At 38.1% G+C, this 18,020-nt stretch overlaps 2 protein-coding genes across 2 annotated transcripts; both read right to left on the reverse strand.

Moving 5' to 3' along the window:
• Nucleotides 1-851: 851 nt before the first annotated feature.
• hspa8 (heat shock protein 8) lies at nt 852-5,054 on the reverse strand. The gene is made up of 9 exons (XM_005949369.3): nt 4,909-5,054; nt 3,722-3,931; nt 3,238-3,443; nt 2,998-3,150; nt 2,363-2,918; nt 2,054-2,256; nt 1,701-1,899; nt 1,389-1,621; nt 852-1,301 (listed from the first exon to the last, which is right to left on the reverse strand). Exons 2-9 carry the CDS (start codon nt 3,924-3,926, stop codon nt 1,104-1,106), a joined length of 1,953 nt encoding a protein of 650 aa, XP_005949431.1. The 5' UTR covers nt 3,927-3,931; nt 4,909-5,054; the 3' UTR covers nt 852-1,103.
• Nucleotides 4,909-12,731, reverse strand: LOC102298012 (cytotoxic and regulatory T cell molecule). Its single transcript, XM_005949368.3, has 10 exons — nt 12,635-12,731; nt 10,532-10,672; nt 10,244-10,396; nt 9,973-10,092; nt 9,062-9,217; nt 8,351-8,611; nt 7,259-7,324; nt 6,999-7,145; nt 6,765-6,851; nt 4,909-6,428 (listed from the first exon to the last, which is right to left on the reverse strand). Exons 1-10 carry the CDS (start codon nt 12,678-12,680, stop codon nt 6,271-6,273), a joined length of 1,335 nt encoding a protein of 444 aa, XP_005949430.1. The 5' UTR covers nt 12,681-12,731; the 3' UTR covers nt 4,909-6,270.
• Between the last annotated feature and the right edge of the window lie 5,289 nt (nt 12,732-18,020).

The raw sequence follows: 18,020 nt of genomic DNA on the forward strand, positions 1-18,020 counted from the left end.
TTTTGAGAGTTTTCTGCATAACCCATTGCACAAGGCCACTATGTCAATTCAAAGATATTTGCAGTTTCTTGCACTTTGATGACAAGAGCCTAAACAAACCACATGGCAGCTTTCTGCTACATATGGGGCCTGTTCCTGGTGAACTGCAGGCAGAAATTCATCCTCACGTGATTGTGTTATAGTGGATGAACAACTTGTGCCTTTCAGAGGGAAGGACCCAGCTTCTGCAGTATATGCCGAACAGCATACAAAAGTGATACAAGCGATACAAAAACTGCAGTTCCTTAAAATTAATAAAAATGCAAAGCGCCTCATGAGGAATACCTCAAATATAAAAAAATATTACAACTCTTCATTTTAAAGATTTTGAAGTACTAAGTTTACAGCAAAACACCGATTTTATTTGGGGTTATTTTTGACCCCATTTGTGGAAGAGTGTAGATATTGGTAGGCTGTGCATCCAAGGGTTAAAACATTTTTAGTAAATTTGTTATACAAAATGCTTATTTTCCTCCTTTTACCATTTAATAAATTGTCACTTAAAACTTAAATAAAAAAAATAAAAAAAGCTGGAGTATTTGTTAGAAATGTTGAGCCCATTCTGTAGATTCATGTTCCATAGTGGTAAAGTAACAGGGAGGATACTTTCCCTGTTTACTTTGAACCTACCTACAGGTAAGCCATAGGAATTTCCAGTTTAATTTCACATTTGACAAAGAATCCTGAGACTTTCACAAATTAGTCAATAGAGCATTAAGACAGTGCCCACCCCACCCCAAGATATTTACAGATCCTGCTTTGAGATAAATTAAGAGCTTCCAGTTTCAAGTTAGAAGTTCATGTACAACACATAAGGGTTGCAAGATTAATTTATTGTCAAGGCAGTTACATCTCCATACACAAAACACTTTGACATTTGAAGACTCTGCTCAATCATGCCAACTACAAGTTGTTCCCTTGCACCTGTGTTGCAAACAATGGCCATAAATGACATCTCTGAACCCTGTTTTTAGGTCATTAAATTTCACTCCTGCATTTTACTTGTTCTAGGAGGGTTACTTTATTAGAAAACACGTCAGGTAGCAGCTGGTATAGCTGAATGTTTAGTCGACCTCCTCAATGGTTGGTCCAGAGGATCCACCACCAGGAGCGGCACCACCGGCTCCAGGGAAGCCACCAGGCATGCCCTCTGGCATTCCTCCAGGCATACCTCCAGCACTCTGGTACAGCTTGGTAATGATAGGGTTGCACACCTTCTCCAGCTCCTTCTGTTGATGCTCATACTCGTCCTTCTCAGCAGTCTACAAAATATAGATATTGTATAAGCCCTTCATAGCAATTGATACTATTGTGATTTTTTTCTGGTGTGTGCTTGGGGGTGGGGTTACCTGGTTCTTATCCAGCCAGCTGATGACCTCATTGCACTTGTCCAAGATCTTCTGCTTGTCATCATCGCTGATCTTGCCGGCCAGCTTCTCATCCTCCACAGTGGACTTCATGTTGAAAGCATATGACTCCAGGCCGTTCTTAGCAGACACTTTGTCACGTTGAACATCATCTTCTGCCTTGTACTTCTCTGCTTCCTGAACCATGCGTTCAATATCCTCCTTGCTGAGCCGACCTAGAAGGACAGCAAAGAGTCACAAGTTGTGCCAGAATTTTGATGTCATCAATCAAAACCGTCATCAATCAAAACCCACCTTTGTCATTGGTGATGGTAATCTTGTTTTCCTTGCCAGTGCTCTTATCAACAGCAGAGACATTCATGATGCCATTGGCATCAATGTCAAATGTCACTTCAATCTGGGGAACGCCTCGAGGAGCAGGAGGGATTCCAGTTAGCTCAAATTTGCCCAGCAAATTGTTGTCCTTTGTCATGGCACGCTCACCCTCATAAACCTGTTGAAATAGAGGTCAGCCAATAATTTTTCCACTGCACATCTACACAAATGCTAATGTCTGACAACATGAGTCTCAATCTCTAGTGGAATGTGAATGGCAGAAATTAACATAACTGCAATTAAAAGGCCAAGATAAATAAGGCTACACTTACCTGGATGAGCACACCAGGCTGGTTATCAGAGTAAGTGGTGAAGGTTTGGGTCTGCTTGGTAGGAATTGTGGTGTTACGTTTAATCAGGACAGTCATAACACCTCCAGCAGTCTCGATACCCAGAGACAAAGGTGTGACATCCAGAAGGAGAAGGTCTTGCACATTCTCAGACTTGTCACCAGACAGGATGGCAGCCTGGACAGCTAAAACCAAAAAAAAAAAAAAAAAAATTATTTCAAGATAAAAACTAAATTCCGATTATAATAGGGCAGCTATCATCAGTAGCTTTTTTCTCCTCTGAAAACTTACCAGCTCCATAGGCCACAGCTTCATCTGGATTAATGCTCTTGTTGAGCTCCTTTCCATTGAAGAAATCCTGGAGAAGTTTCTGGATCTTCGGGATACGGGTGGAGCCACCAACCAATACAATGTCATGAATCTGCCCTTTATCCATCTTGGCATCGCGGAGTGACTTCTCCACAGGATCCAGGGTGCCACGGAAGAGGTCAGCATTGAGCTCCTCAAATCGAGCCCTTGTGATGGAGGTGTAGAAGTCAACTCCTTCATACAAAGAGTCGATTTCAATACTGGCCTGGGTGCTGGAAGACAGGGTGCGCTTTGCCCTCTCGCAAGCAGTGCGCAGACGACGGACAGCCCTCTTGTTGTCACTGATGTCCTTTTTGTACTTGCGCTTGAACTCTGCAATGAAGTGGTTGACCATGCGGTTATCAAAGTCCTCCCCACCAAGATGAGTATCACCAGCAGTGGATTTGACCTCAAAGATGCCATCCTCAATGGTCAAGATGGATACATCGAAGGTGCCACCACCAAGATCAAAGATGAGAACATTCCTCTCTGATCCAACCTGAGAACAGATTTGATAGTGCTTAACAGACAGTTAACAAGAAAGTAGTATAATCCAGAATAAATTTTTACCCATTTACCTTTTTGTCCAACCCATAAGCAATGGCAGCTGCAGTGGGCTCATTGATGATGCGCAGAACATTCAGGCCAGAGATAGTGCCAGCATCCTTTGTGGCCTGACGCTGAGAGTCATTGAAGTAAGCGGGCACTGTGATTACAGCGTTGTTGACAGTCTGAAATGTAAAAAAAAAAAAGGACATTAAATTGATGAGTCATGTGAAAACTTGCGACTATTCCACAAAGGAAAATTCAGAGCATACTTTTCCGAGGTAGGCTTCAGCAATCTCCTTCATCTTTGTCAGCACCATGGAGGAAATCTCCTCTGGGTAGAATGATTTTGATTCACCCTTGTACTCAACTTGAACTTTAGGGCGACTATTGTCATTGATGACATTAAATGGCCAGTGCTTCATGTCTGATTGCACAACTGTATCGTCAAACCTCCGGCCAATAAGGCGTTTGGCATCTGAAAGAGAAAGTTATATTTTGTTATTTTTTTTTAAAAGATGCAATACACTTCTGCAATAGTCTTATCATTCTTCCCTCAAATCCACAAGGCTCAAGACTGGTCTTTAACAGAGATGAGTTGCTTCAAGACAAGCTCATGGGTGGTAAAACTGAGGCGTTAACTTAATTTGGTTGATGAATACCAATTTTTTCAAGGTGTCCTACCTTGAAAAAAAAAAAAATTTGTATTCATCAACCAAATTGACTTTTACTGTTAAGTAAAATTTTAACCCTTACCGAAGACTGTGTTTGTGGGGTTCATGGCAACCTGATTCTTGGCTGCGTCGCCGATCAACCTCTCGGTATCTGTGAAAGCCACATAACTGGGTGTGGTCCTGTTGCCCTGGTCATTGGCAATAATTTCAACTTTGCCATGCTGGAACACACCAACACAGGAGTAGGTGGTCCCAAGATCAATACCAACTGCTGGTCCCTTTGACATGTTTCCTAAAGAAATGCAAGAACAGTGTTACATTTATATTGGTCTTCTAGTTACCTGTAACTTTTTTACTTCAATCCTTTATAACATGCTTAATGTCAAATTCAATTGAACAACTACATTTTACCCAATTATTCAATTTAAGGCAATTTAGACTAATAGAACTAGAATGTACAACAAAAACGTATGGTTTTAGTTGATTTGCTTTAATTATCCTTCAAGTTTAATTTAGAGTTGTCTTTTAAATTTATATTGATTATATAAATTTGATTAAGAGCTTTTATTTTCCCCTTGGCCATAAAACATTAAGCATTTTAACAACGTTATTGGGCTAACAAACCCCAATTCCAACAACCCACCCACTTACAGAAAAAAAATGAAGGAACCCGCCTTGAAAGAGCGTGGCTCATGGCCAAGCAATAGCCATGCGTCAGTCATAAATCACGTGCACAGCAAACTGGTACAACCGGAAATCTAAAAGCTAGAGTGCTTTGATACTAAAACTATTATATTAAAATGTGTCTAAAGCACAAGAAAATATTTAAAGAATTAAATCTGAAAAGATTTACAAAACCTTTTATTTTTGCTCTAGAGTAAAAAACAAAAAAGAAAGAAAGAAAAAAAACAAAAACCGGAAGCCTGTATATTCCGGGTATCCGGGTAGCTTAACAGTTGTTCGAGAACATTCTCGAACGCGTCAGGATTTCTCCACCCCCCCCTCTTCCTCCGCCATTATATAGCCTTAATGCAGCATTTGAGCCGATGATTACGCCTCGATAACAAGGATATGAATACTTTCACCTTCATAATTCACTATGCGATACATATTTGTTAATAAAATAACCGTCAAGCATTTAACACGAGGAGAAAATTCAGCATTCCCCAGTGAACATGCACATCAGTCATACAAAGCAAATCCTGCCAGCAAATTCAACTAACATACTAGTACTTTTTGTTAACACCAATGTATTTCAGAATGACTTACCGAGTTACTGAACTGAGGTTGACTGTGGGTATTGTTGGGCTGGAATGGACTAGCGCCACGGTGACTCAACCCTGCCGGTATGAGAAGCGAAAGGAGGTTGAACCTTTAGCCGAACCCTTTATATGACCGGCACAGCATCCAATCGGCGCAGTCACTGAGTCTTTCCTCATCGGTTCACCAATGAGGCTTTGGTGAACCGATGACGCGAGACACAATCCATCCCACTTCCTGCTTTATTGTGACTGCTTCATAATGGTTGTGAATACCCGCATGCCATAAGATGGAAGCTTTGTGTGAAGTGTAGAAGGCAAATCATCTCTCTCTTCTTTTTTTTTAGATTTTACCGTTAAGTATGTCAGTCATGTTCGGTGCTTGATTTGGCTTCTGTTTTTTGTAAGCTACATAACGCTCTTTAAGTTCATACATAATTGATATATTATGGAGCTATTTTTAAAAATATGCATATAGACCTTAGTGTTATATTACCGTATTAATGCTCGACACGTTTTCAGAGACAAAGCCACAGAGTGCTGATAATATGTATATGATATGAATGTTTCCCATAGCCTGTTATCTATGCTCAAAAACAATATATTATAGCAAAATATAATTTATTGCTACATGTTCAACCCAAACATACAAAATATATACATACAAGGCAACATATATGCTATATTCACACAGTATATATTACAGATATTATGTTGCCACATTTGATCCTGTGTAGACATTCAAACAGTTCATTAGGAACACCTGCAGACATGCTTATTCTTGCTGTTGCTGGTCATCCGCCAGTCATATAGCAGCAGTGCTATCAGGTCAGGTGGGATGTTCATATAAAACAAAAACATGGCATGACTGATGATGTAAGAGGGGGGCGTGGGGGGGGGGGGGATTAACTTGTCGTCAATTGTTAGACTGAATGGACCTCGACAGTCCAGGTTATGTATCGGTATGGGGAAATGTTTTCCTTTGTCTGACCATGAGCATATGTTTATGAGATCTTCTACTGACCATTACACACAGGAAATCTAACCCTCATGAACATAACAGTGAGTTCAGTGGACTTCGGTAGCTGTAGCAATGTAACAGAATGAAAACAAGGATAAAAGTACAGTAGACAAATGATGTGATGAATAATGTCAACATAATGTAGATACTTTAAGTCGTTTTTTTCAACATCTTGTGGCATTCATGGCACCAAGAACTGATGCTGCTGAAGATCAAAGGTAGGTTCTACCTACCATAAGTAAGCACATATTCCTAACAATAATAAGTGAATGATTGCCCTGTATTCTGCCATGCAAGTGCAGAAAAAAATGGAAAATTGCTGATATCATGAAAACTGTGTTTTCAAGACAGTTATAGCGATGTCTCCTTCGCATCACATTTGGCTAAAGTTTGTGCTGTAGTTTGATGTTGAGAAGTTGTTGCTGTGATCACAGCTGTGTTTTGCACTGAAGTCATCGTCTTTGCTGGTTCTTCAACAACATACTGTGTGAAGGCTGTATTGAAGAGGCCTGTAACAATAAAGAATACCAATAAATATCCCATTTTCTCTTTTAAGATAGGATAAGGCAGTTTTTACAGTGTTACTGGGCAAAATGTGTCAATGAAAGCACTCCCTGACCATTAACTGGGATTCAAAATATGTAAAGGTTGATTGGATTTTTGAGTTTGAGTTCCCTAAGTAAGTGAACTTTATCCTCTGTTTGACAAGTGTGCTGTTCCTCTAAGCTGCCAACATGACCCTAGTCATGTTTTAGCAAATGCTACATTTTATAATATTCACATTTAAACAGAAGGTATAATACAGTCATAGATGCGAACAACCATCTAATTAAAAGGTTTTGTACCTCTTCTCCGTTGTGCTTGTGAGGTCTTTTCTTCATGGCTTGATTTAGATTTACTGCTCTCCTCTGATGGATTAGAGTCTTCATTTTCTGTAACAATAAAAACTGTCAAATCTTTTGTAAGATAAATAAAAATACATTTAGATCACAATTCCTGAAAGTACAACACACTTGCTGCAAAATTGTAAATAACAGCAACTTTAGTCTGACATCAAACAGAAAACGTGACCTGCTTACCTCTTTTCCAGGCAATGTGTGCTCTCCTCAGCTTGATAGCAAAAAAAATGACGACCACTAGAAGGCCACAGATCAGGCATGTCACTAGCAAGACCAGCAATGATGAATTTTCTTGGTCTTTTCTATGCATGTTTAAGCCAAAATTCCCTGGAAATAGAGAAAACCCCAAACCTTAAGGATTTTAAAACACATGGTGTTCTCTGTGATTCTCAGAGAAGAGGAACTGTTATTTTAACTATTCAAGCTGAGTGTAAATGTACCTGTTGTGTTACTGTCCATGTTATCAATGGTGATGTTCTCTGTGGTTTCAGGGGAATATGTCCAGCCTTTAAAGGTGTAGTAAAGAAAAGAGGTACAATAATTAACACAGACTCTATGAAGCTACTACAATCCAGGTCTATTATGGTTTTCAAATGGAACCATTTTTTTGTAGTTTTCCAGAGTAACCAATAGGTGGCATCAAACACACATATTTGAAGAACCTGTTGGGCCTACTGCCTCAATGGTGTCATTGCTTACCCTGTTTGAACACGATAGGACTTTTTTTAAAATAAATTTTTAGCGTTTGTTTTTTTTTTTTACAGTAATTTTCTGAATATATAAAGCTCAGGTAACATGCGAAAATGGAAGACAAATAACTGTTTTGCACACATTCTGCTTAAATTTTAATATTACACTGAATTTACTGTGTGAGTAAATTCACACATATATAGTGCATTTCTAACCAATTACATGTCAGTAGTGTTCAAGGTTTGAAACACTGAAGACAGAAGACATAAACTGCTTTTTTTGGAGCATATCTGACGATCAGAGCAGATATGGTCTCGGAACAGTTTTTGTTTGCCCACAGAGCTGCAGCCTCCCAATCAGTGAATACATCTAACATGACAGAGTTTCATATAGCTCAAGCTCTCCATTGCAGGAAATACATCTGGTGTTATATCAACCACAGTAGTGGTTAAGAGACCTTTTAGACATTGTATGTGATCACTCTTGTTTCCACCCCATAGGCTCACAGTTAGTGTAATATGCTAAACACACAATACTAAGCAGTAACAAAGAGATGTATTGTAGGCTAATTTCTCCACTAAAGTTCACTTTCCTTTTTAGCGGATCGAGGGATTTAAGTTTCATTTAAAATATGATGTATGGCATAACTTAAAATGTAAAATGGTGTTTTATTCATTGTGAACTAAATAAAATGTATTTCTTTTTAAAACTTCCATTTCTCCACTACTTTCTTTTGTGTCCCTAAGCTCATCCTAAGGTGTGTTATCTAATATGAAACCTTATGTTTCTTGAAATCCATGGGGCATAAAAAACAAATAAAAATGCAGACAGTTTCCACTCACCACTAGTGCTGAGATGTGGGTCTGTAGGGCCTGTAACAGGGATCTGAGGAGATCTAGTGCTAGACATCTCTGGGTCACTGGTGGAAGCCTGCAGACTGGAGGGAACCGTTGAGCTCTCTGATAAGGGCTTGTTCTCGTTTCTTGTGGTGGAGTACACTACTGTTCTATTATGTCTGATCCACATGGTTGTTGTCCCTGGCACTTGTGTTGATCCTTTAACAGTATGTGGACTGACTGTGGATGTGTGGTGGGATCCTTTTGCTGTGACAGAAATTGGACTTGTGTTACTACTGAGTAGAAACAACACTCAGTTCAGAGAAAGTTAAAATTCATGATGTCATGAAAACTATCTGCAAATCACACTTCATTTTTATTAGAATAGAGGAAACTAGATTTTTTTAACAACACAGAATGAGGAAATTACGTGGATTTGCCATTTTTTTTGTTTTTATTTTTGGTCAGACAGTTTCACAGTCTGGTTCTGTGGACTGTTTTGTGGCGCAGTTCATGAGTTAAAAACCCCAGTGCTTTCCCTGTTCTGTGACGACACAACTACACAGTCACTGTTCCTCAAATTGAACATTTTATGTAGAAGTTATTCACTGTACACAAGTCATGGATAATAAAATGGATGATTTTACTCTTTTAATGTTTAAAACTGTTGCTATAATGTGGTGGTGTTGAAAAACTAAATGAATGAAATATACTCACAGCCTCGTCTAATTATTACAAAGTTCATCAGATGTTTTGATTTCAATGCAGGGTGACGAACAAGACACTTCACAGTAACTCTTTTCTCTACTGAGAGAATTTCCATCATCCCAGTGGAGATGTATTTTTTAGCTTCCTGTTGGAATTGGTTGCGAGCTGTAAAATGGGATAGATGTCATTAGCATCAATTGCATCAATTTACACCATCACAAATGCAACACTTGATCAAATCAACCCTTTGTAACGGAAACTACTCTTCTGTGGAATTCAAAATAAAATTCAAAATCCCCCTTGTTTAAAGTCTTTTTTTAAAACATTTGAGCGTTGTTCAGTCTCATCATAGTAGCAAAGATTCCAGAAAGTGTGGGTCATGCTATCATCATCACATGAGCCCACTCACTGGTTGCTGTCACTAATTTTAATACACCTACAAATGTCTAAATTCCGCAACGTAAATGTTAACACCCATGTTAACCTAACCCTAACCCATCCATCCACTCTTAACTGCTGTGGTTTTAAGCACAGTAGTTAAGTTTTAGGAAGAACACATTGCATTTATTATCAAAAAGAATCAACCTTTCCTAGTATCAAATAAATTCACTTTTTGTGCTTATTCCTAGTTAACTGCTCTTAATTGAATTGAATTGAGTTCACAATATACATGTAACTTTTTTTTTAATTTTTATCTATGTATAGAAATTAGCAAACATTTGTTTGCCAATTATGTATCATAAAACATTTTATGATACATAAATATGAGTAATCAGCAAGGGAATGATATCAAAATGGCATCCCCTTGTGTAGTCACCTCAATTCAGCTTTTTGGAAAATCCACTGGGAAAAATACTGATTGAAGGGCAATTTTTCTAACTAACACCTCAAACTATTATTCTCACTTTCTTCCAACTTACCAAGAAATTCTGACCCATCGTCGATTTTCCAAGAAATCTGAGGAGCAAAGTGGTTCCCCACAGCAGTGCATTTTATGACAGTCTTTCCTTCATGCTTTGTTTTTGACATTTTGGGATAACCTTCAAAAGAATCACAAAAGACAAAGTTTTATGAAACAAGATCAACACAGTGGTAATTGTTTTGGTAATTAGTATAACTGTCAAAGTCTGATCCCATCGCTAGTAAAGATGTGAAAAGAAAGTAAAAAGAAAGACGTAAGATAATATTTACCCAACACTGTCACCTCCACTATCTTCTCTGTTATTTGGTCTCCATAATGAGAACATGTGTAATTGCCTCCATCGTTAAATTTGACGCTGGAAACACTGATGGAGAATTTTGACTCAGACAGTGTGTCGATTCTGTAGCGTTTGTCCTTTAAGGCTGGAAACAATTTTTTTTAAAGTTATTTAATGTTTGCCTTTCACCAAAGGTTGTTTGAATTTTGGCCCAAACATTTGCCACTTTTTAAGTTTTTGTTTTTACATTCATTAGTGTGACTGAATATGCCATTTTCACCTTGATTGTGATTGAAGAACATAACAAATCCTTTAGGGTTTTTCCAGTCCACATTGGTCTTGTCAGCATTGGTAACAGGACAGCTTAAGCTGAGGTTCTCACCTTCCATGACCGTCACATGCTGCAATACTGCAAGTGAAACTGCAATAAAATAAAAGGAAGTTTGACTTTGTTAACGTTTCTTTGAGAACGAAATGTGCATAACACATTTCCTAACATGGTAAAAACAAGTGAGCAACCATCTGCTGAAATTAAAAAGTCAGTGGCACACATACAGATGTCCAAGTTAAGTTTTAAACAGTTCAGTTAAACTTTTCACAGTCTGACTCATCTGCCACCACCTCTGCCACTGGCCTGTCACTGTGTATATATACAGTAGGTGTGTGGAGGAGGTGTGACAGGAAAAAAATGCTACAAAATAAGCAGCCCCCCTGTTATACATCTGATGCATTTCTGTTCTAACAGGAAGTAATGTGGTCAGTGCTTTCAAGGTGAAAGAGAAAGTAGGGCGGGTGTGAGGAAAAAATATATATTTGCTGTAGGTTGTTCATGGGGCCTTTGGGGGCTTTTTCTTTTCTGTGGGTTTCAAATAACACACGGAAAACACATTTGTTGGGGGCACACTGACACCACTGCAGAGGTCATAAAGCTATTTTTGCAGTTTGTGTGCTAGTCATGCCATTACATCAACTGACAACCACCAATATTTGTATTGATGACTTTTCATCAGTACAGTCATTTTTATGTCTCTCTAGGCTTCGGTTGTCTCTGTTTCTTTTTCAATTTTATTTGTATTGCCTGATCAATACAGAAAATGTAATTTCTCAGTAAGTTCTTAATGCTAACTAAAATATACACATTGTATACTGTGTATGTTACGTTGTTTGCTCTTATGCAAAGCTAAAGCCAGTCTCATTTGTCTATTTTGTCTCATTATAAGGTTTTCATCTGTATCGTTCCATTACTGACAACTATTAAAGGGCCAGTCTACATATATACTCTATGTCATAGAAGAAACTGTCCTAAAGAACTTTCATTTTATGTCAGTCATTTAACAGAGTTGAGAAGTTGTGAACTGGTTCAACATACAACCCCAGTTCCAACAATGCCAGGGTACTGTAACATGTAAATAAAACACAATGCAACACTTTGACGCCACAAACCCTCATCTTATTTACAACAGAACAAAAACAATAACATATTAAAACTGAGAAAATCTATCATTTTAATAAAAAAAAAATACAACTCTCTTAAGAGCTGTCCATAAACATAGGAGGACTTATGGGAGCAGTTACTGGACTTTGGGGGAGGAATGTTATCCTGTTCTTGTATGACAGGATTATAGCTACTCCTGGGACTTCTTTGTTGTATTTTTTGTTTCACGATATGCTACATGTTCTCAACAGGTGAAAGGTCAGGATCCTGGTAGGCCAGTTCACCCAGACCTCCTCCTATCAAGCCAAGCTGTTTTACATGCTTTTAATAGCAGTAATGGTGTCTTACCAGATGTGCTACGCATAGAGACTAATGTATTGCACGGTAGAGCTTTAACCTGCATTTATGGCAAACACAAACACAGTGATAGGAAGTGTTCCTAAGTAATGTTGCTCCCATCAAATTCAAAATGAGCTTATTATTTTTATGAAATTGTACAAAGTTTCAGTATAAACAATTGATATGTTTTCTATGTTCTACTGTGCATACAATATGGGTTTAGCAGATTTCCAAATTACTGCATTCAGTTTATATTTACAATTTATGCAGCATCTCAACTTTCTAGGTTCAGTTGATGTGAACACGAGCAAACAGAAATCCAAATGCAAATTCCTCTAATGCATAACTAATGCAACAGAGTCTTTTACTGAAAATTGAAGCACTTTCTGTGTGAAATATGAGAGCTTGTAATTGTACCATAATTTTCTCTATATAATAAATCATCTAAATGTAAAAGATCACAAACAGCCTCAGAAGGAAGTTGTTTACTCCAAGGCATAGTCATCCTCACTGTGTTCATCTGCTTTTTCCAGTCATGTAGGTTACGATCCTATTTCAGCACTTATCAGATCAAACACTGCCAAAGAGTGTAAAAAGTCAAACACTCACCCTCAATGTACAGCACAAAGACGCTAAGCACAAGTTTTAGTTCCATCTCTGTCACGAAGAAACACACTGACTCTGGTGCACTTCCTCATCACTCATCTATATGTACTCTACTACGGGACCTTCCATGACATCACAGCTCTGTGGTTTCCCCTAACTTTTTGATTTGAGAGATTCTCATGTGACTCCTTACAGTAGAAGTGGAAGCTGACCATGATTTCCTTTTATTACTGTTTGTAGTTTTGCTGCCAAACATGAGTTGAATCTTGAATTTACAACTATCTATCTTGTGGATGGCTGTGGTTCATCAGAGCATGAATGTTACATAGAAAGTGTGAAAAGTACATGTTGTAAAAAGTGCTTTGAGTGTTTAAATAGAGTAGAAGAGCACTATATAAGGATCAGTCCAGTTACCATTTATAGTAAAAGACCTGAGACAAAATTATCCTTCCTTATTTTCCAAAATTATGTTAATTCTGGAATTAGTAACTCTGGAAACAGTAGAGATGCTTTATCAACCAGGTAGCCAGCTAGTACCTAACATTAGTAACTGTGGTTTGAACACAGTTACTAAACTTCAGGTTGAATTGCCACTGCAGTTTTAACTCACACATCAACAAGATTAACAACTTGCCACCAATCTGTGGCTTACTAAGAGGAAATGGCTACTTTCTAAAGCAAAAGATGTTTGAGTTGGAAACTTGTTTCAGGTGGGTACCGAGGGGAAAATGAAAGCCATAGCCCTCATGGTTTTATGATGTTTTCCACTGTAGACTCGACACAAACATTTACTGAATTTAGTCAGATCAAAAATGTGGTATTGCAGTAATTAGGTGCCATTACAGTCTCCAGAAGAAAATGGAAGAATAATTTAAAAGCAAATGCAGAAACATACTTGTACTCACTAACTATATATAGAAGTGGAAACAAACCTGTGTGAATTTCTTTTGGGGAGGTTTTACTATGTGTCATATAAGTCAGGTTGCTTAAAATGTTATATCAAGCAGTAACTTAAAACATTTATCACGTTCTGTTCACTTGTATGTGAACACAGAAATTAAATGCCTCTTACCCACTCTTAAAAGAACAACAGGAGAGGAATGGTCTTAGGGTCAGTCATCAAGTATGTTAAATCCTGAAAGACAAAAAAGTTAACTGGATAGAACACATAATTTACAAATCATTCACTCTGTAAAACTCAGCATGGGGTTCAGTGTTGCCTAAATATCCTCATTAACTTAACAACAGTGTAGCGACATAGAGGGGTTCACGGTTCACAGTCATACTAGGTTAACTGGTGATTCTAAATTGAATGCAGGTGTAAATACTGTAAATGGGAAATGGACTGGATTTATTTGGGCTCGGAAAAGGGTGGAGTCCCCACTCTGGGTCAGGACACCCCGGAGAGATTATATCTCTCGGGTGGCCTGGGAATGCCTTCTTGTTTCCCCGGACAAGCTGGAGGAAGTGGCTGGGGAGAAGGAGGTCTAGGCTTCTTTGCTTGGGCTACTGCCCCCACAACCCGGCCCCAGATAATCGGAAGAAGATGGACAAAAGACTTTTTCTTTTGGATGGTAAATGTACTGGTTCTTTTCTACTCTGACCAGACAAAGCGCTTTACACAGCTTGGCTAATTCACCCTTTCACACCCATTGGCACAAGCACTTTTCTCTAAGTGCCTTCTAACATCGACATGCATTCATACTCCAATGGATGCATCTGACAGCAATTTGGGGCTAGTTTCTTGGCCCACAGTATCTTGCCCGAGAACAGGCATGGCAGTAATCAGGCCTGGATGTGGCTAGAGAAATTGAACTCAGGTTTCCAAAGATGTGATGCCACACAGTTTTTTTTTATGTTATAATGGGGGCGCGCAATCTTTTTTTTTTTTACACAGGGTCATGTAAGTTTGGATTTTTTCCCCCTTAATAATAAACACCTTCATTTTGAAACTACATTTTGTGTTTATTTGTGTTATCTTTGTCTCATATTTAAATTTGTTTGGTGAGAAACATACAAAAAAATAGGAAATCAGGAAGGTGCCATACACCTTTTCACACCACTGTATATAGAAAAAGCACAGAAAAAAGTGCTTGTTTGAATAGCTGAATTAGGTAAGTTGTATAAAGTAGTGTGCACAGGTGCCCCATTTACCAATAGAGCAGGGTTTTCAGTTATTAAAGCCAGACATGAAACCAGACAGACCTACAAACAAGCAGCAACTAAAGGTGGCCTAGTAGAGTATCTCCAGAGAGGAAATGTAGCAGTCGTTATCTGCCAAAGATCGATATCTAAGTATCAAGCAGAATCCTTACACTGAAAAAGGTGTTAGTTTGTCCTTTTAATTTGGAGTCACTGAAAATGGAAGACTATTTATAAAAATGCCTGCATTTCCTGAACAGTTAATGCATTACTTTTGTTAAACATATAGAATTAAAGCTTAAAGCGTGTATTTCAATCATATCTTGTCATCAGATCCTGCTGACTTGAGGATGCCTGTAAGTTTTCACATGTCACATATGATTCATTAAATTTGACTGATTTTCTGTTTCTGTATGGGTTTAAACTAATAAAAGATCTATGGTGTGCATATAAATATAAATTTAAAGTATTTGTATGTTATTAAAATACATTTTTCATTGCAATGAATTGGTGTGATTAAACATAATGTTTGTTGAAAATTGAAAAAGCATTTAAAATTTGCATTATAGAATATTTGCATCGAATTTTTGACAAATACGAATTTTAGAGCATCCAATTTGTCTTTCTTTTTTTTTTATTCCACTATTTCTGTTTTATTTGCATGATCTTCATGTGAGTATGTAACTTTCAACCATGCACAAGAAAAAAAAAAAGTATGGTGTCCACTAGGGGTTTTTGTTTTATGGAAAAAGTAGGATGAGGTGGAGAAACTGTGATGCCATATCTAATGTAACCTTATTTGTGAGGTCAACTATAATACCTGGTGAACAAGGCAAAAGCAGACAGCAACCACTTTGCATAAGTAGAAACTTCTTCAAGAATACTGGTCCATGTTTTCCAGGACTTCTTCAAGAATACTGGTCCATGTTTTCCAGGAATTTAACATTTAAAATATATATGTTTCACTAGAATTTTACACTGTCAATTTAGAGTTTGTGGTTTTGTCCTTAAATTAAATTGTGCGATTGATCTTTCTGAGTTAAATTCGGTAATCATTTCAAACCATCGACATGTCTATTCGATTCCATTCCTATAAGACTGTTCAATAGAAGTCTTACCAATAATTATTGCTTCAGTCTTGCTTCAGATATGATTGGCCTATCTCTATTAATGGGCCTCAGTGCAGCATTCAGTACTGTTAGCCATAGTATTTTATTACAGAGATTAGACCATGCCATAGACATTAAAGGTAATGCAACACAGTGGTTTAAAACAAATCCATCTTATAGACCCACAAAGCAAACTGGAGCTGGCTTTGTCCTTGTATTTTGTTTTTATTTTTATTTTTATTTTTTTCTCTGTGGGCAGGTGTGCTAGGGGTGGAGCTACTGCAAGTGAGGTGCTCACCTAGCTGTGTGGGATCACTCTCATTAAGATGGCAGCTGGCACAGCAGTTCTCCGCCTGATCACTACAACCTCCATGATAACACTGTCTCATTTTTATGCCTAAACTAGTTTTTCTTTGTGAGTTTTCCAGTCATTTGATCCCCTCAGTTCCTGCATGCATTTTTGGATTTATACAGGAACCACTCAGACCCATAGATGCTGTTAGTTCTTTCTTTCTATTGCAATGTTATTCCTGTGATTTCCTTAGAGCACCCACAGCAAAGATTACATTTTTTTATATTGGATTAATTTTGCTACTTTCTTTTTAATGCTATTATGCACATTATGCTATCATAAAATCTTGTAATGTAACTTTAGCTTTGTCCCAAAACCTAGACTGCATCCTTCGGAGGCTGCATTTGTAGACCGATTACATCACAGCCAGGCGATGAAGGTTCTCCCAATTCTAAGGCTGCTCCAAACGCGGCTGACAAATGCGTCCTTCATTTCATTTCAATTTGAAGAATGTGTCAGGTGTATCCTTCATGGCCCAACCTTTCCCGGAATTCATATCGTGGCCCAGCCAATTCCAGTTTCCAACATGGCAGCATCTACTTAGTTTTAATATTATTCTTTCTGGGTCACAAAATAAACTTTCAAGATATTTTCAGCCGAAAATGTAGCTGTGTGAACTTCAAATATCTGCTTGGTTTATCAAGACATCACATATTGGCAAAAGTGCTCCGACATTTTCGGAGACGTATGTTACCCACCAGTTTGAAGTTTTGCGAGATCTCGCAAACATTTTGCGAGATCCCGAATGCATTTTTTTTCTCCAATGTTCTTTGTGGGGCTCCATACAGAATAGACAAGCCTGCATGAAATCTACTTCATTAAGTAAAAACGATAAAAAGCCCTCAGATGGCTCCAATCCAAGAACATCAGACACTTACCTATTCAATTATCCCAGCAATCACCTTAGACGTGACAATGGCTGTCATTGTTGAAAATTCAAGGAAATCAACAGATTCCCATTGAAATAAATATTCCAAAATGAACTTATATTAGTGTTTGCTGTTAACCCTCTCAGGCTCAAATTAAACTTTTTGTTGCTAATGCACAACCAAGTCCTGCAGTGGTACTTCTGAGTAAAAAAAACTCATAAAACATGTATCTGAGGTAATCAGGTTGTTAGTTTTTAACTGTTGCAAATCTGCAAGGCCTGCCTCGAGAGGGTTTAAACCGAAAATAGAAATAAAAAATCTAACACTACTACTTACAGAATTTTTCCAATATGGAATGGCTTGTTTGCATTAAAGGCCTTTATCAGCCCCTGCTGGAATAATACATCTTGTGAGCTTTTTAACTGTGTCAGAACATTCCTGTCCAAAGGGGCAGCAGTTGGAATTGATCTTGGGACCACCTACTTCTGTGCTGGTGTATTCCAACCTGGCAGAGTTGAAATCCTTGACAATGATCAGAGCAACAAGACTACATACAGCTATGTGGCCTTTACAGATACTGAGAGGCTGATTGAAGATGGTCTTTGGGAAGGTCACATCAAGGTGGATTTATATGGATTTTGAATGATTAATTCTTCCAAATGACAAAGATGAAGGAGATTGCTATCCAGAGTACATCAAAGTGTCTACTTAAAATAGTTTTTTCTCTTTTTTAAGTCTGTGTCAATTGCTGTAATGTTGTGCACAGTACCTGAATACTGTAAGGACTCTCAACGTCAAGCAACAAAAGATGATGGAACTATGTTTGACCTAAATGTTTAGAGAACAATGGCTGTGTCCCAATTCAGGGTCTGCACGCTTGAAGTACGCATTTTAAGTGCGGTTACGTCACCGCCACG

This window comes from Haplochromis burtoni, unplaced genomic scaffold (genome assembly GCF_018398535.1).
Source record: "Haplochromis burtoni strain Fernald_Lab_line unplaced genomic scaffold, NCSU_Asbu1 Contig_589, whole genome shotgun sequence".
NCBI lineage: Eukaryota > Metazoa > Chordata > Actinopteri > Cichliformes > Cichlidae > Haplochromis > Haplochromis burtoni.